At 46.5% G+C, this 23,322-nt stretch overlaps 1 protein-coding gene across 1 annotated transcript in view; it reads left to right on the top strand.

Moving 5' to 3' along the window:
* Window positions 1-2,221, top strand: part of Arhgap25 (Rho GTPase activating protein 25) — a 76,860-nt gene extending 74,639 nt beyond the window's left edge. Inside the window, 1 exon segment of the mRNA XM_050165452.1 lies at window positions 1,483-2,221. Within this exon segment, the coding sequence (XP_050021409.1) occupies window positions 1,483-1,696 (214 nt within the window). The 3' untranslated portion in view covers window positions 1,697-2,221.
* Window positions 2,222-23,322: the final 21,101 nt, after the last annotated feature.

Raw genomic sequence — 23,322 nt, 5'->3', positions numbered from 1 at the left:
TCCTGCCCTGCTGAACAGATCTTTCAAAACTTGTGAAGCCCAATTAGCCCTAAGGGTAAATACTCTTAGCCGAGTCGAGGGAACTTTCACAGTGTTCTGTGTTAATGGATCATTCGGGGCTGACTGCCTGGTGTTGGATAGCTATTGCTGTGCTCTTCCCTGGGGAGGACTATTTCTCCACTCCCAGCATTCCTTAGCCTCCTGTTGCTCTTCCGGTAGGGTTGAAGCCTGTGGGCCTTTCCCCATTCACTTTGGCTTGCCTTTGTTTGGGCAGTCATGTTGGTGAGGCTTTATGGATTTAGCTTTTGAGTGGTTGGAGATACAACCTCTCAGCAAACTTCCTGTTTGCTCTTTTCGCTTGTTCAGTCTGTCCACCTCCTCTTCCCAGTTTTCCCAGACTTCTGGTCAGGCTGGCTCTCAAGCCCTTGTCGTTTCTACTCTCCACTCCAGTTCGTGGTCAAGATCCAGCACCGCATTTCACGTGTGTTTTCTTCAAGCCAGAAGGGGATGGGAAGCTGGGAAAGAAGACTGAGTGTTGTAATGGGAGGGTCTAAAGGAGTGTGAAAGATTGCCGTAGGAAGAGAAAGACAAATGGCCAGGCAAGACTCTGAGGGGAGTCTCATAGAACCAGCCAAGGTTCTTGAATACAGAACCAGCCAAGGTTCTTGAATACAGAACCCGAGGCATGGCCTCAGATGGCGACTTGTGTCTGCAGGTGCGCACAGGAAGGCTGCTTAGGGAAGATGGAGAATGGCACCCACAAAATGAGCTTGGGAGGAGGGAGGCGGCACCCAGAGGAGGAAACTCTGAAGCAAACTTCAAATCACACAGTCTGAAGTTCACCCACAGACCAGAAATTTCCTCCTTAGGCTTAAATATTGAACCATGTTCACTCGTTCTTAAGGTTTAGTTCTGCACAGCTTGGCAGGGCACCTAGGCTGTGTTAGAATTTTAGCTAGTAGCAATGCCTGTCATGGGAATTCAGGAAGCCTATAGTTCATCTTCCCACCCCCAGGGCAGGGTTTAGAATTCCAGGGGACCCCAGAACCCAGAACCCACTAGAGCATGGGGAAGAGGGAGCAGAGATATGGCAGGTCTAGAATATTGAGCATCCATAGCTTTGGCTGAACTAGTCACACACAGTGCTGCAAGGTTGGAACCCAGCTCTGTTACACATGGCCCTTCTTCCAAATTTTTTGTCTGCTTAAACATAGGGCACAATCCATAAAGTGACATGAAACACAGTAACATGAGAAATGTCACCAGGGTGTTAAGTAAGGCCCTGAAGTGCCTAGGGAATTCAGGTTTCCTGTGAAGTCTTCTGTTGGGCGGAAGGACATACATCCAAGGCCATGTCTGGAGTGGCATTCACCAGTTGGCATTTCGTGTCTCAGAGAGGCAAATGAACAAGAGGCTGGGAATGTGGAAGAAGGGCTAGGAAGGAAGGGTTTAGAGTTAATACTCTGGTGTTCTTCCTTGCAGCCTGGAGAAAGAAAATTATGATGTCTGGGCTAAAGTGGTGAGGCTCAACGAAGAGCTGGAGAGGGAGAGGAAGAAGTTCGCGGCCCTGGAAATCAGCCTTCGAAATGTGGAGCGCTCCCGGGAGGACGTGGAGAAGAGGAACAAGGTCTTGGAAGAAGAAGTCAAGGAGTTTGTAAAGTCAATGAAGAAGCCTGAGACAAAGACGGAGGTTTGAGGCTCCAAGGTGTGTGGCAGGGGCGGTCAACACCACTCTCTTTCTCCTGCTCCTGATGACCGGAAAGCAGGATCACCTCCAAAGCTTGACAGGGTATCTGAGGAAAAGTGCTGTGGTCCTCAGCCAATAAACAGAAGACGGGGGTGAGCGGGAACACGCCAGGACACCTGTGACCATGTGCTGTACTCAAGGGACTGTTATTCCACTGTGGGAAGAGTGAACTGGAATCTTCCAGTGCATGGCCAGGTCCAAAGGAGACATTTAAGGTGTGTGGCATCTCAGGACTAGGCCAGCACTAGGCCAATGCCTCAAGACTTCGTTTTCCATGTGGTTAACTTGCCTGGTCAGACGATGCTAGTCGTTTCTAAGACGTGTGCAGAACTTGATGGTTAGCTGTCAAATACTAACCAGTGAGGACTCTTTGGGGAGGCTGGACTGTTGGTACCAGATTCAAAACAACGAGGTGTATTTATGAAAACAAAATTGGCAAGAAATTTCTATTCAAATAAAGAAAAAGGAAATCAATAATTGAGCAAGGATTTTGACAATCTATCAAAAAATTTTATAAGAATTAGTAAGGGGGGGGGAGTTGGAGAGTTGGCTCAGTGGCTAAGAGCACTGGCTGCTCTTCCAGAAGACTCAGCATCCACACAGACTCAACTGTCTGTAACTCCAGTTCCAGGGATCTGTCCCCCCTTCTGGCCTCTCAGGTTACCAGGCATGCACATGGTACACATATATACATGCAAGCAGAACACCCACACACATTAAATAACTAAGTATAATAATAATAATAATAACAACAAAGAAAAATGAATTAGGAAAGGGCACAGCAGGCGAGTCTCACGGCACATGGTTATGTGAGTGGGGCTTATGCTGTGCTACCCTCTAGTGGCCCAAACTATGTCTGGGAAGCCTAAAAACAAAGGGTGCCAACTATGGGGGGGGCTCAGGAGTGTGGATTTGTATGGCTAATATTCAAGATGATGTTGATGATGATGATTTCATCAAAATGAAAATGACTTTGCTCTTTAGAGGGACATCTGGCACTATTCTGTTTTTGTAGCTATGGTTAGTGCTGCCTGCCTAGGCCATGGTTTATTGTCCAAATGTAAAAAGTACAGATAGTAGAGTTCTGCTGAACCACCCCAATGCCCTGAAGATGGTACTGATGGAGGAAGTATGTGGAGAGTATAGAGCATCATCTTCGAAACATGCTTGTGGAAGACAGAGAAGGGGCGGTAGGGCATTACTAAGAGCGGTTAAGGATGTACGAGGGGCCTCAGTGGGTAAAAGCACCAGCTTACAGGCCTGACCCGCTCGAGAGATGCCTGGGACCTATGTGCTGGAAGGAGAGGCCCAATTTCCCAAAATTATCTTCTAACCTCCACATGTGCATGCACACAGAGACGCACAGGCACACACACACACACACACACACACACACACACACAGTAAGACGAGCAGTATAACATTCGACTTCTCAGGAAGGCCTTCTTTGTAAACTGTAGAGGCACAGGCATGGTGCCAGGAGCAGGACGGCCGACCTGAATCAGTGAGTACCCGAAGCTGCTTCTGCCAACACAGGTCCTCTCACACGACCTCACGTGATCTCTTCGTGTGCTGAGAGAGGGGGGGAGCATGAAAGTGAACAGCGTCACAACTCCACGGGGGATATTCTTCTGAGTATACAGTCAGGGGTCCCTGGAGTCTGTTTCAAGTCCCGCAGCAGAGGAGTTTGGGTTTGGCAGCCTGCAGTCAGGATGGGTAGAAATATTGAGTTTAGACCCTACTCCCCTAGTCTAGCAATGCCTTTCCCCCTCGTGCTGAGACAATGGAGCAGCAATTCCCACTTCAGAAGAACGGGGCCAGTGAGAGAGGAAGCAAGGACTCGCAGGTCAGTTATTCAGTCAGGTCTAGACCTCCCTGCCTGTGCTCAGTACGGGATTATAGTAAATCCTACTCTTACCAGACAAACCCCCACTTTCCCTTGCTCCCTCTTGTGTGGCATGCTTAAAGCATCCTTGCCCTGACCTCTGGCCAGCAAGGCTTCCTCTTCCTCATGGTACTGAGCACGGTATGCGTAGGTGCATATTTGTCTTAAGTATAAGGCAGATGTGATGCTTTCTTTGAAAGTTTACAGACTGGGCGGGGCAATTTGTACCAGGCTTTGTCTGTAACGGTCTCCTCCTGGTAGATATTTGGGTGGGCTAGGGCAGGCTGGGGCAGGCTGGGGCAGGCTGGGGGAGACCAAGTGTGGTGGCCTTCCTAGTACAGAGCCTGCAATATGGGATGTAAGCAATAAGCCGACTTGGTTGTTTGATGAACTTCTTTAAGCTCTGCTCATGGAGAGAGGATTCAGGAGACAGCTGGAGACTCATAAGGGAGGAGGGCAAAGAGCTCACAGCCTCAGCGAGTGCTGGCTGGACTCCACAGACTCATGGGAAGATGCAAGTGTATTCACGCTGGGTAAACGTCCGCATTCCACGACTTCCTGTGCAGATACCAGTGAGGGGCCGGCCGTGGGCTCACCAGGGAGCCAGGGAACATTTGTATGTTGATACTACAAGCAAAGTGGGTGGCCTTTAACTGCATCGCATAAGGAGAAGGCATTGCCCAGGATGGGAGGTCCAGCTCCACCCATTCCAGGCTGGCGTCCACCGGCTGCAGCAGAGAGACAGAGCTGGGTCTTATGATTCAGATTCCCAGGGCAGCGTCCAAAATTGTAGTGTTTAGGGAAGATGAATGTAACTGTGGGTTCCGGGTCAGGAAAACTCAGAATCGTAGATTAACTCCTTGTGTATCTAATCCAGCCTATACATTCAGTGGATAGGAAACAGGGTGTGAGACACAGCTGCCTGTTGTGAAATGTTACTTTAAGATGGGTTCAATATTTATTAGCGGTGAATATTTATGCTGTGGAATATTTATTTCATGACGCAAAAATGTGTCACATTCTTTTATGTTGCATTTGTTTAACTCTGTGAAGCTGTGTTACTTTCCTGTCTAAAACACCTGATTGGTCTAATAAAGAGAGAGCTGAGCTGACAATAGCCAGGCAGGAGAGAGATAGGTGGGGCTGGCATTCATAGGAGGAGAAATCTAGGCTTGAGAGAGAAGAGAGGAGCAAGAAAAGGAGGTGAGGACGATGCCAAGGGCCAGCCTCACAGCCCCACATCTAGCTTCAGAGGTAGAAGCAAGGAAAGATAGATATAATAAAGAAGGTAAAAAAGCTCAGAAGTAAAACACAGTTAAAGAAAAATGGGATAATTTAAATTCAAAAGGTCAGCTAGAAACAAGCCAAGCTAAGGCAGGGCATTCATAAGTAAGAGTTAAGTCTCTGTCATGTGTGTTTATTTGGGAACTGGGTAGTGGGCCTCCAAATAAAAAAAAGTTCCAAAGTACTAAACAAGAAAATTAAGGAGACAGGGGACCTACAATCTAAAATTCAGAGATTCTTGGCATCTTTCCAGGAGTTCCTTTGTCTTAAACCTTAGTGGTGGGCTGAATCCCACTGACGTCAGATGCCAAGTACTTACAGAATCCAAAGCTGGACTCAGCTCATGGTCACAGCGAAGAACCACTGAATATGAAGCTGTTTTGTTTACTTCCTTTGTATCACCAACGCTGTTTCTGACAGCGGCTAGTATCAGCCACATACTAGACTCATGTATGGTCTTTGACAGACATCCTGCTGCTGGGCACAGTGGGAGAAGGCCAGTAATTCCAGCAATAGCATCAGAAGATAAAGCCCGCTAGGACCACAAATGAGTTAAGTCTAGCATGGGCAACTTACTAAAAGGAAAAGTATGAAAAGTGAGCTGGGGTTCCTGTTACTTTCTGTATTAGTCAGGGTCTCTAGCGGAACAGAACTAACAGAGTGAATCTCTACATATATAGAAAGGGGATTTATTAGAATGACTTACGGGCTTCCTTCCAACTAAGTCAACAGTGGCTGGCTATCAGCGGAAAGTCCAATCATCCAGTAGTTTCTCAGTCCACGAGACTAGATGTCTCAGCTGGTCTCGAGTGTATATGCTGGAATCCCAAAGAAGTAGACCCTAATGCCAGTGAAGGAATGGACTTGCTAGCAACGCAAGAGCAAGCAAGAAAAGAACAAAAGCTTCCTTCTTCCATATCCTGTGTAGGCTTCTAGCAGAAGGCGTGGCCCAGATTTGAGGTAGGTCTTCCCACCTCAGAATCATGATTAAAGGTGTGTTTTCCTGTTTCATAGATCAGAAGTAGATCTTCCTACCTCAAATTAAGCAAAACTCCCTCATATGTGTGCCCTTAATTTGGGGGTTTTAATTAATTCCAGATGTAGTCAAGTTGACAACCAAGAATAGCCACCATACTTTCCCCGCGTGTGAGATGCCCTGGGTCCAATGAAGGACATAACAAAACAAACAAATAAAAATTAGATTCTCAGCTCTTGCTCCATATCCATTGACTCAGAATCTTTTGGGGGAGGCCTAAAGAACTGGCTACTTTAAAAAAAATCCCAGTTGATTCTAATTTTTATTTGTAGCCATGACTGTTAAACACATTTGTAAACTGCTAAGTGCATGATCATGACTAATGATAATATTAAATGAACATCTCCCCTCTCCTGTCCCTAGTCCACACAGATCCATTTTGGTCTCCCCTACATGCTGGTTTTTGTATCAGTAATTCTAATAAATTCCCCTTCTATATATGTAAAGATATTCATTTGTAATTTCTCTTACTCTAGAGAATACTGACTAATACAGAAAGCAAAATGTGTAAGACTAAGGGATGCCTAAGAGACAAAGTGGGGATTTACTATACATTCATTTCACAAATGGTAAAATATGACCAGCTGCCTGACTGCAGTGTGACCAGCTGCCTGACTGTGACTACAGTGTGACCAGCTGCCTGACTGTGACTGCAGTGTGACCAGCTGCCTGACTGCAGTGTGACCAGCTGCCTGGCTGTGACTACGGTGTGACCAGCTGCCTGACTGTGACTACGGTGTGACCAGCTGCCTGACTGTGACTACAGTGTGACCAGCTTCCTCCCATCCCTGCCATCACAACTTCCCCATGACAGTGAACAACATCCTCAAACTCTGAGCCAAAATATACCTTCCTTTCCTTTTGTCAAAATGGCGAGAAAAGCCGGGCGGTGGTGGCGCACGCCTTTAATCCCAGCACTTGGGAGGCAGAGGCAGGCGGATCTCTGTGAGTTCGAGACCAGCCTGGTCTACAAGAGCTAGTTCCAGGACAGGCTCCAAAACCACAGAGAAACCCTGTCTCGAAAAACAGAGAAAAAAAAATGGCGAGAAAAACACCCAACATAGGAAGATCACTGTAGGGTGGAAGAGCCCATTGCCTCAAGCACTTCTAAGAATGGGCAGAAGCTGCAACCCTGCCTCTTTTCTGTCCTGTGCTGTCTATTGGCTAATGTATGTCCTCTTTGTCCTACAGAGATTCACCATGCTAAATTTGCCCAGGCTTTTACTTGGCAATAGTCCCAACATCTTAACAATGACTACCATGAGCAAGCAGTAGGTACTGTGTGCACCAGACTCTGTGCAGAGCATTTTATACATTCATTCCTTAAGCTCTCAAATTAAATATATGTACACATGTGCGCACGTGCACACACACACACACACACACACACACACACACACACATTCTGCTTAAATACAGCTAAGCTAGGCCTTAAAGAAAACCTGTCTAATTTGTTCAGATATGTATTGCCAATGCCCTTAAGCAGAATACATCAATGCTATCTTTTGGAGGTTAGAAAGATGGCTCAGTAGATGAAGGGCTTGTTATGCCAGTATAAGGACCAAGTTTGACAACACCACAAGCTCACTGTGAACAAGGCGGGACAAGGCAGTAAGGCACCGCGATCCTGATTTGATCTCTGTTCCTTATGTTTAATCACTGTTGATTTTTCTGGCAAGGACTGAGTCCTTGTTTTTTCTTAAAAGCTGTTTCTCTCCTAGGCTCTAAAGGAGGGTTGTAGTTTGCTAATGGTCTTTTAGAAGGCTGGGTGAACAGGGGTGTCCTGAAAAGGCCTTCCTTGTTGGAAAATAATATTTTAAGGTGTGTTATTTTGTTTATGCTGTGGAACATTTGTTTAATGATGTAAAGATGTATTTATTTTGTTCATGTTGCCTTTGTTTAACTCTGTGAAGCTGTGATTCTTTGCCTGTCTAAAATGCCTGATGGTCTAATAAAGAGCTGAACGGCCAATAGCGAGGCAGGAGCAAGGATAGGAGGGGCTGGCAGGCAGAGAGGATAAATAGGAGGAGCAATGAGGAGAGAACAGGGGAAGGAGGATGTCAGGGTCTAGTCAGCCAGTCTGCTGGGAAGTCAGCCACAGAGTAAGAGTGAAAGTAAGGTGTGCAGAAGTAAGGGGAAAGCCCAGAGGCAAAAGGCAGGCAGGAGAATTTAAGAAAAACTGGCAAGAAACAAGCCAAACTAAGGCTGGACATTTATAATTAAGAATAAGCCTCCATGTGTGATTTATTTAGGGGCTAGGTGGTGAGCCACCCCCAGAAGCCAAAAGAGTAAAACATCACACAACACTACTTTCTTTTCAAAGACACAGTTGAAAGTCGGTGCTTTCCTCCTTCTGCCTCAGAAGGAAGAGGGCTATGTGAGCTCAGCCATGGTGGGTTGCATTCAAGGCCCCTGGAATGAAGAATTCCCCTTAACGTAAGGCCTACCACCATGTAGTAATCTCCCAGGAGGTCAGAAATCCCTCTTGGTTCCTTGGGGTTTACGATGTGGGTCCTTGATACAGTGATAATGTTTGGGTTCTTTAACAGCCTTTTGAAAGCCATTGATCCGAAACAACCAGGGTGGTGAAAAATTAGTATTTGTCATTTGCATACAGTGAGAATTCACTCCACAGGGAGGGTCGTCTGACTTGGAATCCCTGTTTTGCTCCACTTGGTACTACTTTGAATTCTGTTATCGCCATCATTAAGACTGTCAGGAAAGCTTGAAGCACGGGGTGGATGTGTTCTGGGAGCCGGGGTGACTTGAGCCACAGAAATTCCTTTAGTTACAGTGCTGGAGCCTAGAAGCCTGGTGAATAAGGGTGTGGGAGGACATGTTTCTTCTGAGGCCTCCATGACTGAGAGGCGGTTTTTCCTTCTGTGTCCCCCGTACATGTTCGTGTCACCCTTCCGTGTGTCTCTCTGTGTCCTGATCTCACCCTGTAGGGATACCAGGCACATCTGGGCTAATTCCATGTCTTGACCTCATTTCATCCTAGTCACCTTATGTCTCCAGGTCCAAACACAGTCACATTCTGAGTTATTGGAAGGTGGGGGCTCTTCATGTAGATTTTAAGGAAGCACGATCCATCATAGAGCAGTGGTTTTCAACCTGTGGGTTGCAACCCCCTTGTTAGGATTCATAACAGCAGCAAAATTACAGTTAATGCATAGCAATGAATATAATGTTGTGATTGGGGTCACCACAAGAGGAACTTTAACACACGTGTTAAGGGTTGGCAGCTCAGCATGAGGAGGGCCGAGGACCGCTGGAGTGCTCACCTGGCACCTCTGTTAGCGCTTCTGGCTAGCTCGCCCAGTGTTCCTCATCTCCGCGGAAGTCAGCAAATGCCCTCATATCTGAATGCCTGCAGTCATGGGCTTTCCGTTTGCTTGTTTTCTATGTTTTACCCCAGGATGTAAGTACCACACACACACACACACACACACACACACACACACACGCACACACGCGCACACACACACAGAGGCATACACACATACCACACCACTACACACACTTCTAAATCCAGAACTGGATTCTTTCTGGTCAGAAACTCCCAAGCCTTCCAGCCCACCCATCGATAGCATAAGAAGGACCCTGGATTGTAGGCAGAGAAGTTGGCTTTTTACTATTTTATTACTTAGTTTTTATATATTTTATTATACAATTAAACACTATCTAATAATTTTTTATAGTTTTGTGTGATAGTGTGACCCAGAAACCCTGAAGGTCTACCCCCATGTTGACACAGCCATTGCCATGACAGGTCTAAGGGGAGGTGGCCTCTTGCACATTCTATATTTCTAGAAAGTTTCTGCTCTGAACTATGGTTTTGTTTCCACAAGGTCTGTCACGGGCCTCAGTGGGCACAGGGCCCTTGCACTTGGCTCCAGAGTGGATCTGCAGCTCATACACAAAGAAGGCCCAGCAGTCTCCTCCCTCCCTGCATGAGGCAAAGAGAAGCAGAGCAAAGAAAATACCATCCTGAGAGGAGGGCAGAAAGTGCTCCTCATGGTCCCTTTTGATGTGGGATTCCCCTATGTATGATGTGAACATGTTTTATTACCATTAGTTAATAAAGAAACTGTTTTGGCCTATGGCAAGGCAGAAGAGAGCAAGACAGGAAATCCGAGCAGAGATTGAGGAGGGAAGAAGGCAGAACAAGGCAGACACCATGTAGCTGCCCAAGAAGCAAGAGGTAACAAAACATGATCCTCGCTGTAAAATATAAAATAATATAAATGGTTTAATTTAAGATCTGAGAGCTAGCTAGGAATATGCCTAAGCAATTGGCCAAACAGTATTGCAATTGATATAGTTTCTGGGTGATCATTTGGGTCTGGGAAGCCAGAAAATGGCAGTGCAATCTCTATTTATATCCATCACTTCACGGCTCCTAGCCTTTCTCACATGTGTCTGCTCACAAAGAGTGGGCGGGGGACCACAAACAGGGGTGGGGTGGCTTGGGGGCTGTGGGGAAAGGAAGGTAGGTCCATGTGCATATGTAAAGGTTGTTAAAAAAAAAAAGAGTCAAATGACTTTGAACTTCTGTCCTAGACCCGAGTATTTGGATATCAATAATGAAGAGATTTTCACAAAGTCCTCAGGGGAACCATGGCTCCACAAAAAAATCCACAGACAGAACCAATATTGACAGTTATCCCCGTAGAGTTGATTAAGTTAAGAACTACTGCAGCCACTAGAGGGAGCCCTGGACCCATGGCGCACACTCTGGCTACAGCTTGGAGCCCAGAGCCAGGATATCTGGTCCTTCTGGATCAGAGGTTAAAAGGCCAGTGACAACTCCCCTTTAGTGTGAGCTCTGGAAGTCCTGTGCCCTGCCAGCTGGCTTGGCACGAGGTTCCTGAAGCCACCGCTCACCTTTCCTTTCCTAGAGGTTTGAAGAACAGGGATGCAGATGTTTAATAGTAAGGTTATCTAATTAATAATGTTGGTCTCATCTGCTCACCTAGGACCTACGAGGCACAGACTGTGTCTGTCCGTGTCATTGCAGTAGACACATAGACACTATTTGGAGAATATTGGACACATGGAAATGAATGGTTCTGGAGAGTTCCAATCCATATGCCACAGCAAACTCACAGGGGCACAGGTTTACAGGACATTTTTTAAATTTTACTTTGTTACTATTATGTGTTTGTGTGTGTGTGAATGTGAGCATATGTGCCACAGAGCACATCTGGAGGTTAAAGGTCAGCTTCCAGTTGTCAGTTCACTCCTCCCACAGTGAGATCAGAGGAGCAAATTCAGGTCATCGTGTACGCATGGCCAGCGCTTTTACCCACCGAGCCATCTCCCCAGCTCTGTATTCTACACTTCTGAGAGAAATACAGTGACCCCCCCCCCCCACACACACACAGAAAAACCCCAAACAGCCTGCCAGCTGTAGGTTCTTGTAGCTTGGCTATGAGATTGTTTGCCTTCCTTCCGGTCACAGCAAACACTACGCACAAAGCAAGATGAGAAGCAAACAGGAGTGGCCATGCTCAGTCTAATGTCCGGGTCTGGGAAACCACAGAGAAGGCTGCAAGAGCTCACAGTCCATTCGTGATTGTGATTATTTGCAGATGGGTTTCTAAAAGCATGGTTTTTCTTTCAATTTCTATGTGTCCTTTCAACCAGCTACGGAGTTACTGAGGCCTCAGCTTTGGAGTGTAGATGCTTCTGGATCAGCTGTGCAGAGACTTGTGCAGGATGACATCACAGACACGGGAAGGATCCCCTGGTGCTGATGTGGGAGCTGCTGGGAAAGGGTGATGCTGGAGAGCTCATACTGTACGTAGAAAGCGATGGACCATCTCAGCGGAACAGGCTCCGAGCAGAGAAGATGAGGTGCACCAAGCAGAGCCATCAGTCAGCTCAGGAGCCACCTTTGGTCCAGCCATATGGGACCAGGTCACAGGAGGCTGAAAAAGAGACGACCAGGTGGGAGAGGTAGACGCTGACTGTCCTGAGCTCACTCCACAGCCTTGAACAGGCACATGTCCTTACATCTAGCACAAGTGTTTAGCTTTTTCCCCTTGTGTGGACCCATGCGTCTCCCTATGAAGAATTCTTGAAGCCAACCTCGTACTCCTCACTGGTGCCACCATTTCTTATCCGCTTCTTCCTTCGACTCCACGGTTCTATGCTTTGATTTCACTCCACACTGCAGTGGGTAGAAGAGTTACAGAGTCAGGGTGGGGATCCCAGAGAATAGGCTGTCACTCTGGACAGTCATCTGTTCAACAGAAGCTCCTGTTCCATGACTTACTGTGCCCGGGGTAGGCGCTCACCACCTGGAGTCTGTGCTGTATTGGAGACACTGTGAAGAGACACATCTATTTTTATAAGACAGAAGTCCCTGCTTCCATTCTTAGGGGCAGCCCCCAGAAATAACTTTTTAAAGACAGGATCTCATGTATCCAAGACTGACCTTGATCTCTTGACCCTCTTGCCTCCACCTCTCGAGTCTGTTACCACAGGAGTGCACCTCCACACCTGGTTAAACACGGCGCTGGGACTGAACTCGGGAATTCCTGCATGCTGCCCATCAATTCCATCAATTTAGCTGCCCCCCTCAGCTATGCCCTCAGCTACCCCCTCAGCTATGCCCTCAGCTACTCCCTCAGCTACGCCTTCAGCTACACCCTCAGCTATGCCCTCAGCTACTCCCTCAGCTACACCTTCAGCTACACCCTCAGCTACTCCCTCAGCTATGCCCTCAGCTACTTCCCAGATACTCCCTCAACTATACCCTCAGCTACTCCCTCAGCTACACCCTCAACTACACCTTCAGCTATGCCCTCAGCTACACCCTCAACTTTCAGCTACACCCTCAGCTACTCCCTCAGCTACTCCCTCAGCTACTCTCTCAGCTATACCCCAGCCACACCCTCAGCCTTTCTTAGCTTCAGCTTCCTAATTCTCCTGGATTGGTCTCAAAACCCTTCTTTGGGCATCCATCTCAGAGTCGGTAGGTTTGTGTGTTTGCTCTCGGTTCCTTTGCCATGCCATGGGGATAAACTAAATTGAGATCTCTTAGCAGAGAAGCAGGAATAAATAGGGAGTCTGTTTTACCCACTTCATAAAAGCTGTCATGAGGATTAGGCAAGGTGTCACCCTTGGAGCGCTGCCTGGCACTTACTAAGAAGTTAGTAAGTGTTAGATACTATGTTTTATTTTTATCTTAATCATTTTTATTCTGTCTCATCACCCCTTGCTGTGGCGGCCTGGCCACTATGTAACCCTTTGTGTTCTCTCTGGGACAGGCGAGCCACACTTCATGCAATGCAGAGAAGGGGATGTTATTCTTCCTGAGAATCTGCAAATGGACAAGGGCCCCATGGCCTGAAAACCTAAGGATTTGCAATATCTTTAATGAAATAGCCTGGACAGATGGCCGGCGATACACTGGAGGGACAGTGTATCTCCGGGTCACAGTCTATAGACACTGAAGTGCAGAGCACCTACTTGGGTCTTGACTTACTCCATAGCAGTTGGGAAGAGAAAAGGAGGCAGGAAGTAAAGGAAATTCTGCCAAAAGAATGCCACCAGGTAAGGGACAGCATTTACAACCTGCCCTGGAGGGGAAATTTCAGATCCACAACCTGACAGTGTGTCACTGTTCATCAGTCCTGGCCAATAGACTCACCATTCAGAGCCACCAGGAACCCCTCACATCCTGACCACGAAATCCACTTTATCACGAAGCCAGCCAGTTGTGTTTCCGGGTGTATTTCTTCAGTGCATTCCTTCCGGACCTCAGGCGTGTGTACTGCTTCACAGCAGATCTCGATTTCACCTCCTGCTTCCTTAGCTTCCTCCTACCTTCCTTCGCTGCCATCAAGGAAATCTGGAAACTCTGGGAAAGAGAGGGGCAGAGGCCCTGAGTCACAGTAAGTCCCGCTGGGTCGGAAGACTCCCTGGCTGACAAGAGACTTGAAGGCAGGCAGGCAGGAAATGCCGTCCAGAGTTTGGTATGAAGAGAGGGGCTGCTTCCGATGACAGGCCCAGTTGATCGGTATGACCAGCTATGTAGGCATCTCCGGTCATTCAGTTGATCGGTATGACCAGCTATGTAGGCATCTCCGGTCATTCAGTTGATCGGTATGACCAGCTATGTAGGCATCTCCGGTCATTCCGGTTACCTTGGGCAATGAAGTTGTTTGAGGGAAAGAGTGTGTGAAAGACTCGGCGATGCAATCGGACCCTTGACAGGCAGCACAAGAAACTTGGTGTGTGCTCAGGAAGACAGGCCGGGGTCTAGTGTGTCAAGTATTACACTGGGCAGGTGCAGAGGAGTATGTGCCTGAAGATTGGAGCCGGTCTGGGGTTCAGAGACTCTGTCCCTGTGGAAACAGAAAAGACTGTACAGGTCTAGAATTCCTACAATAGGGGAGGGAAAGAATCATGCCCCAGAGAGAGGATCAGGTGATTCAAGTCCCCCACTCACCCAATTTCAAAGTACACAGAACACGGGAAATAAGCAGGATTTTCCAATGAGACACCTTAAGCTGATACCGCCAACTTCTTTGAGGCCACGCACTAGTGCTGGCGAGATTATCACAGATGCTCTCACTGACGTAATTCTAAAAGTCGCAAGTCTTTTGTAAGATAATTTATTAAGAAATATCATATTTTATTCTTTAATATTCATCCATTTATCCATTGGACAAAAGTTATTGGCTCCTACTGCATCAGGCACTGCGCTGGACATGCAGTGGTATATGAGTCCTCGGTATCAACCTTAGGGCGGATCTGAAGGCCTAAGTGAATGTGCCAAGTCAATCTTGTAACTGGCTTCCCAGAGAACATGTGGGCTCTGACTCCAATAGTTTTTGCTTTGGCCGTTCCCAGCCAGCGCACTGCGAAAGTGCTACCTGGTCTCTGAGAGCCATCCAGCCTCTGGAGGGTGAAACTAGATGGATTGTGAAGCCACATCTAGCACAGATACTTAAATCTGCATTCGCACAGGGCAAGAAAATATCCCCAAATCCCCTGGCCAACACCCAGAACCCACTTAAACTGGTCATTGTGGAGTCCTGAGGAAAGAACGTCACGTGCCAAGACAGTGGGCCCATTGCAAATGTGTGCACAGACTCACGGAGACCACGGAAGCCTCGCCGTGATGTCACTTCCCCTCCTCTGTGCCCTGCTGAAGGACTAGCCACAATTTTCTCTCTGAGTTTGAGTTAGCTGGAAGCCAAGTTACACAGAGGTCCGCAGTGGACCCAGAGGTGCTGCTGTGTTTGCTGTCTCCTCATCACTAAATGTCTCTGGACATAAAGGGGCAGTTCTAAAAGGAACAGAATGGGGCTATGAACCAAACTTGCTTTCTGGAGGATAAGAAGGAAGCAGTGGTGTTAGGGATAGCATCACTCCACCGAGACCCATGCCCATGTTTGTCTAACACTTACTCAGGAGGTCTCTCACAGATATAGCTGCTTTAGCATAGCTGTGACTCAGATACCAACAAACAATGGGGGAGGAGAAGGAAAGATTCATTTGACTCGTGGTTCAGCGGGACAATGTGGTTGCTTGGTTCTATATGTTTGACCCAAACATTATGGTGACAGGAACATATACAGATAATAGCTGTTCACATCAGCAGAGAGTGACAAGAAGTGGCCCCGCAGTCCCTGGAAGATGAAAATAGCAGAAATTTCACTTGCGTCTCTTTCTATGGGATTTTCACTGCCAAATGAGACCATTTCAGCCCAGTCCCCTCCTCTCCAGGGTGCCTACACGAGGAGCTGGAAAATGTCTCCGATGTCCCTGGAAGTGTCCAGAAGGAGCTCCCTGAGAATTCTGCTGAACACCCCCAAAGTTGTCTGATAAATCTCATCCCATTAAAATCAACAATCAAGCAGGGGCTATCACTGGTTCGGGTAGATACAACACTTATGTAGCAAGCATGAAGCCTTGGGTTCTGTTCTCAACACTGCATGAAACAAATGTAGGGACAAATACTTATAATCTCAGCACCTGGGAGGTGGAGGTCAGAGTTCAGGAGTTCAAGGTCATCTTCAGATATAGAGTGAGTTTGAGGTCAGCCTAGTCTACCCGAGACCTTGTCAAAAACAGACAAATAAAAATATGATAAAGTCAGTTCCCAACTAAGCCCTTTCCTGTGGGGACAAGACTACAAGATTGTCACAGGGAAGAGTGGGCCTAAACCAGAGGTGGCCAGAGCCTCCAGAGGAGCAGGCTTAGTGCTGCCGTGAGGTGCTGCAGTGAGGTGCTGCTGTGGCCCCTTACTACTGGCACGCGCTTCATTGAGGATTAGCACCGTTAATCCTAACAATTGCCCGTGAGGCTGACACTTGGATTCCTTTGACAAGCAGAACAGCCAGGCCCCTTCGCTCATACCTCAGAACGGGAGACAGGCCAGAGTGAGCCGAAGCAGTGTGGCCATCCATATGTTTCCTGAAGCTTAGCGACTGGTGGGGACTCTTCCTCTTCACCCCTCAAGCAAGGTGAGCCTCATAAGGCTTTGAGCAAAATGCTGTCAATTGCTAAAAGTTTCAAGAGTCCTAGGTTTGTAAAACTGTGGCCAGGAAACTCAAGGCCTTCTCTCATTTTCCTTCCCAGTCTCACTTCTGGTTCTTCTAATTTTGCTGTTTTCTGTGAGGTCACAAACGTTTGTCCACATCAAATATATTTAGGGATACTAGCAACACCTAGACAGATAATCACACAGAGAAAACAGAAGAAACTCAAATGCACTCTACAGTGTGAGAAGTTGTCATTTTCCCAATCTTAATGGCAGTGGCTTCAGAGGTATGCAGTAATATAAACGTGTATGTGAGAGGCCACAGGGAAAGACGATATCACCTTTGAAGGGTTTGTCCCGTGGTGGATGGGGTGGGTGGGTGAATGCTACTTGTGGAAGGAGACTGAGGAAATTGAAAACCAGACAACCCGAGAGACCGTTCCTCACAGTGTCTTTGGCTATCTCAAATGCCAACCCTGTTCCTGTAGGCAAACGTAGATTCAAGTTTAAAACTTTTACCGAAGGGCTGGAAACCAGACTACAGAAATATGTCAGATCTCCGCAGACCGGCTTAGCTCATCGGTGCGCAGCCTGCAGTGCACCCAGCTGTCTTTCTGTTGTACGGGAAGGTCCACAGATTCACGTTTACTTTTGTGTCAATGCTGGGACGATATTTGCTTCTACCTCTGTCATTCTCCCACAGATGTCATGACGTGTGATGCCAACATCGTGAAACATTTAGACTGCCTACAAGCAGGCTGTTTTGCAAGTGTCAAATATTTGCTGTTTTGGAATCACACCTGAGTAAAATCGTGCGAGTGGATGGACGGGTTTCATTGTAACAAATGCCAAGAACGCACTCCTGTTTCAGGAGGCCGCCTTGCAGCTAGCATTTGAGGAGCTGCCCTTCACTAAGCTTCATCCTACCATTGAAGAAGAACATATAACTAAGCAGGCCACTAAGATAATTCCCTTTGTCAGCTGAAAATTTATATGAAGCCAAATTTCCTTCATATGCTGCATTCAGAATAACCGGCGTGCCGCACGCCGCAAGGAAGAATACGGAGCTGCCTCCCCGCCAGACTTTTTCTAGATTTCCTAAATTGTGAAGCAAAGCCAATCATGTCTTTAAAGCAACTTTGTTTTGCGTATTGTATGTTTCCAAACTGAATTATTTATTTCTATGTATGTGCAATTAATTTATTAATATGGATTAAGAACTATATTTAATTTTTTTAGCTCTTGGAAATAATAAATATCAAGGGAAATAATCCTCATAAATGTGAACTTTTTAAGATGAGTAATTGAATTTTTAAAGGGTTAGAAGAACCCTGAGAAGAAAGTGTTTAAGGACTTCCTGCCCTATATCTTATGTACTTGATTAAGAGTGATGTTCCTTGCGTGACCAGGAGTCTACTTTGAACATTGACTCTCAAAGCAAAGCAGGGGGGATAGAAGAGTGAGAGAGAGGAGGGATGGGGGAAATGATGCAATTGTATTTTAATTTTAAAAAATAAAAAAAAATTAAAAAGAGAAGGAAATTCTTTTCCAGATAATTCCAATATACAAACTAGGTAAAACACATACACACACACACACACACACAAAACAAAAACCATGGAAGTGGTGTGCCTGGCTAATGGAAACCACACTCACGTTAATGGTAGGAGCAGGGCGGGAACCAAGGATACTGGAGGTAGCGCACAGGGTGAAGCACAGATAAAATGACTAGAATGGGGTGGGGTGTCAGGAAAAATACAGTCAACGCCTATTGTCACCTAAGAGTCAAAGAGAGGAGGGAAGTACAGCAATGGGAGGGAGGGGTGCATCCCAGCCACAGCAGTGGGAGGGTCTGTGCTGATATTTGATGCTCCTGTTACCATCCAAGGCTGTACAGACACCCGAGGTCTAGGGCCATGGTGACGTCTTAGGGCCACATTGCTGCTGGGCAGCAGTGACATCCAGACCCAGCTGCTGCTGAGGTCCATGTCAAGGTCCATGGTTCTACCATGGCTGGGGTCTGTATTGAAGTCCAGGTTATGCATTGCCACCAAAAGTCACATAGAGGTCCAGGGTTGGGGTCGCAACCTGAGGCCTTGGTGGTGTCCTGCAGCCACAGCTGCCAGAGTCATCCCCACCTGAGTGGCCATTCCTTCCGCCCAGAGCCAGGATATTGTCTGTGTTGCAGTGATCCAGTTGCAACTGGGGTCCGTGTTGATGTCTGTGGCCCGGGTCACCTCAGCAGGCTTTAGGAATCATGCCAGATATAATCAGAGGGTCATGCTGAGCCATCCCCGCCCTTTGCTGGTCCCGGGAAAGTTGTCCTCTCGGTGAACACTATAGCAAGAGAGCTGGCCCTCATCCTCACCACAGGGAAGGGTGAACCTACCTACCCTGAGGGTGTGCATATAGGGGCTCTGACTTCACCCCCTCGCTTGTGGTGGGTGTCCCAGTGGCTCAGACTGATCAGCTTAGCTACCACCCAGGCCCACAGCCAGGGCTTGGGTTGACTCTCCCTAGCATCTACCTCACCTAAGACTGGCTGGAGCTGAAGGGACTAGTCCTATAGAACTATTCCCAGAGGAGTTCTGGTGAGGATCTAGTGAGGATGGTGTGCTAGAAACCAGAGGCCTTGAACCAGACCAGTAATCACTGCTATGAACATTTGCCAGTAAAGCTGATGGGATAAAGGGGTACACAGTATGGCACACCGAAGCCTCCATTGCCACCAGGATAAATAAAGAGGTGTTGGAGAGGCAGGAAAGAAGAAGCAAAGAGAGTTTTCTGTTGTGGGTTCTGTTTTGTTTTGGAGTTTTGAGTTTGTTTTTGTTTGCTATTTGCTTAGTTTGTTTTGATTTGTTGTGGGGGGCGCAGAAGGGATGAGGGGAGGATATGGGGAGACTGGGAGGTGAGAAGAACTGGAGGTGCATGATGTGAAACTCCCAAAGAATCAATAAAGAAGTTATATTTTAAAAAGAAAGAAAAAGATCCAACTGGAGGCCGTTTCTTAATTAGTAATAGACAGGGATGGGCCCAGGACATGGTAGGTGGTGCCATCCCTGGGCTGGTGGTCCTGGGTTCCATCAGAAAGCAGGCTGAACAAGCCATGAGGTACAAGCCAGTAAACAACATTCCTCCATGACCTCTGCATCATCTCCTGCCTCCAGGTTCCTGCTCTGTTCGAGTTCCTGCCTTGACTTCCCTCAGTGATGGGTTATTGTTGGGAAATAAAAGTTGAAACAAACCCTCTCCTCCCCAGGGTGTCTTGTGCTTCATCACAGCAATTGTGACCCTAGCCAAGACCCTCAGCCTCAGAGAAGAATGAAGTTACACTGTTTGCAAGAAAGGGAAAGAAACTAGAAGAAATACATATCAAAACAGATTTTTCTTTATATTTACTAGGGTTATTGTGATCTTAAAAATAAAATAAAGTAACAAGTGTTGGCAAGAGTTTACAGAGAGAATCTTGTGCACTGTTGATAGAAATGAAAAAATGAGCAAATGCCATTGTAGCTTGCGGTGGTTTGAATGAAAATGGCCCCATAGGCACATATGGAGTGGTGCTGTTAGGAGGTGTTGTCTCATTGGAGGAAGCGTATCACTGGGATGGGCTTTGAGGTTTCAGATGCTCAAGACAGGTCCAATGTCTCTTTTTCTTCCTGCTACCTGCCACAGAATCCTCAACTTCCTCTCCAGCACTTTGTTTGTCCATGTGCTGCCATGCTTGCCGTCATGATAATAATGGACGAAACCTCTGATTTGTCAGCCAGTCCTAGTGAAATGTTTTCCTTTATAATAGTTGTTGAGGCCGTGCCGTGGTCTCTTCACAGCAATAAAATCTTGACTAAGACACAGCTCTTCCAAACACTGAAAATAAAATTACCGTGTGATCCATCAACTCACTTCTGGATATACATTCAAAAGAATTGGAAGCAGGGTCTTAAAGAAATATTTATAAACCCATGTTTATAGCCCCATGACTTATAAGAACTAAAATTTGGAAGTAACCCAAGTGCCCATCAAGAGAAGAATGCTTAGTGAACAGTGGCATGTATACATGCTATTTAGCCTTGAGAAGGATTGGAATACTGGCACGTGGGGAGCTACAAGGATGAATTTTGAAGAAATTACTAGAGATGAAACCCTGAGTGGTTACATTTATATGAAGTCTAAACAGGGTTGGAGAGACAGCTCCATCAGTAAAGTCCCTGCTGTGCAAGCATGAGGGTGTGAGTTCGGATCCCTACACCCCACGTCTGTCATCGCTGCACTCAGCGAGAGGGGAGGACTCATGCAGCTCCCAGAAGCCAGTTTATCCAAGTTAATAAGATTCTGGTTCTGTGAGTGACCTGTCTCAATTAGTAAGACAGAGAGCAATCAAGGGGAGACAACCAACCTCTATCTTTGGCCTCCACATGCAAGCGCACATGTGGTCACACACACACACACACACAGCAGAATAATCAAACTTCAATGTCAGGAAGCAGAATGATGGGGTAAAACAGAAACTGAAGCGATATCACCCAATGGGTAGATAATTTGCCTCACAAGATCAGTGAAGTTATTGAGGGCAGTGGTGATGGTTTCCCTCTACGACTGTGTTTAGCATCATTGGCTGCACACCGACAAATGATTAGGATAGCAAGTTCAATCAGTTGTGCTTTATCATAGTTTAAAAGCCTGGGAAAGAAGAAACCATGCAGTTTGATAGATGGGCATTGAAACTAAGATGTTAGTGTGAACAGCTGTGGTAAGTCAGGAGGGTGCGGGCTCTCCCAGGGCTCACCCCAGGCCAGGAGGAAGACTGGAAATTTGAACTGAGCTCTCGGATGTGTGCTCCTGTCCATTGTAGAATTGTACTTCCTGGAATCGGATTGAAAAGTCTCAACTTTTAAACCCTCTCTTTCTCCTTTAGATCTTGGCTTTTGGCTGAGTTTCACACCTGTGCTCTCCAGAGGCCCACCGCCTCTAGAGAAGAGGCTTCCTCACAGCTTCTGGCTGCCTGGCTCCTGGGGTTGCCTCTTCTGACAACCCACAGGTTCCTGGTTCCTTTGATGGTCTAAGAAGGAGCAAAAGCTGGAGGAAAGACAGCTATGCAGTCTCAGAGCAGCTGAGACAAGTCCAGTTCAGCACGAGGACCTCATGTTGGTGGGAGTGAGTCACTGGGGGTTAGTTAGTGGCATCAAGTTCCACCCTCCAACCTCTGATTTTAAGATTCTGTGTCATATTCAAAGTGAGAACTTTGATGCATTTGGCAGTTCACTGATTAACTACATACAACTGTAGGTGGCTGATTAATTGCCTCTAATTGGTAATATTGGAACTTTGGAGTAATCAGACTTCCATCAATGCCTTATTTTGGTATCACGCGGATGGCCTTGGAAACTCTGGTTACAAAGCAGAATGATGGGGTAAAACAGAAACTGAAGCGATATCACCCAATGGGTAGATAATTTGCCTCACAAGATCAGTGAAGTTATTGAGGGCAGTGGTGATGGTTTCCCTCTACCCTACATAATTCTGTTACTCCGTTGCTGACTTCTCATATCCAGTCTTCATTCGTCAAGCTAGTCAAGTAGAGCCACTTCCTCAAGTGTCAGCACTAGATCCCAAAACATCTCTCAGAGATAAGAAGTTGTCATGGCGAACCACAACAAACCAAAGGTGACAGATCATGGGACTTGGTTACTGTACGTACTGGGGGACACACAGCCTTCAGTCTTTGCTTTCTCTGCACACAGATTTTCAACACCACGTCCTGGGCTGTCTCAAAAGCACTTTGCTTTTTTGCTTTGCATCTCCTCAAGCAAATGGCATTCAACCACACCGTGTGGCTCCTACTTAAAACACAACAATATTTGGCTGGATTTATTTGTTAATACCTGTACTTGTTGAAGCATGTTTACAAGAGTTCTGGAGTTCTTTGTTTTATGCCTCCTCAGAAAATAAGGCATCCTGTAGTTGTTTTCCCCCTCCTTGTTCTTTGGTGCTTACCACCCAGCTTCCAAATAATCACAGAGATTATTATTCTTGCTTATGAATGCCCAGCCTTAGCTTGGCTTGTTTCTAATGAGTTTTTTTTTTCTTAACTTAAATTACCCCAGCTTCCTTTTGCTTCTGGGATTTTTCATTTCTCCATTCTGTATACGGTTCTTTACTTCTTACTCCATGGCTGGCTGTGTAGCTGGGAGAATGTCCTCCTCTCCTCTTTGCCCTCCTCCTCTTCTCTTTTTCTCCTTCTATTTATTCTCTCTGCCTGCCAACCCCACCTGTCCTTTCTCCTGCCTTGCTATTGACTGTTCGGCTCTTTATTAAACCAATAAAGTGTTTCAGGTAGGCCAATTAACGCAGCCTCACAGAGCTAAACAAATGCCACATACAAGAATGCAGCACACGTTGCATCTCTAGACAGAGGTCCACAGCATAAACACATCTTCCACTAATATTCCACAACAGGGTCTGGCAGCTGTCTGGGTAAAGCTTCAATGAAACATTCCGTTTGCATGACACTGAGTCCTCAGCTGCTGGGAAATCTAGTGTTAGGATAAGACTTCTGCTGATTGCCAAGGTAACCACATAAGTTATGCTTATTATTGGTGTTGTTGTGTAGTCCCCAAAGGAAGAATGATAAATATGAATTTAAAATACACAAAAAGGGGGGGATCTGAAAGTCTCTGTATCTCTGGCGTGAATGTACTGTTAAGATATTTTCAATTTCCAAGTATTTAAAAACCAGAAATGATTTGATTTCAGGAAAACTGTTATGCTATTAGAAAATATTCTCCGTGCCTACAAATATTCTATAAAAGTTGACTTTGGTAACTGTTGATTTGCATCTAACAAATCTGAATTCACTTAGCTGACTGCTA

Source organism: Alexandromys fortis, unplaced genomic scaffold (assembly GCF_014885135.2).
Source record: "Alexandromys fortis isolate MF-2015 unplaced genomic scaffold, M_Fortis_MF-2015_v1.1 scaffold_158, whole genome shotgun sequence".
Lineage (NCBI taxonomy): Eukaryota > Metazoa > Chordata > Mammalia > Rodentia > Cricetidae > Alexandromys > Alexandromys fortis.
Note: the sequence above shows the minus strand (reverse complement) of the source record. Positions and strands in the feature narration are given on the sequence as shown.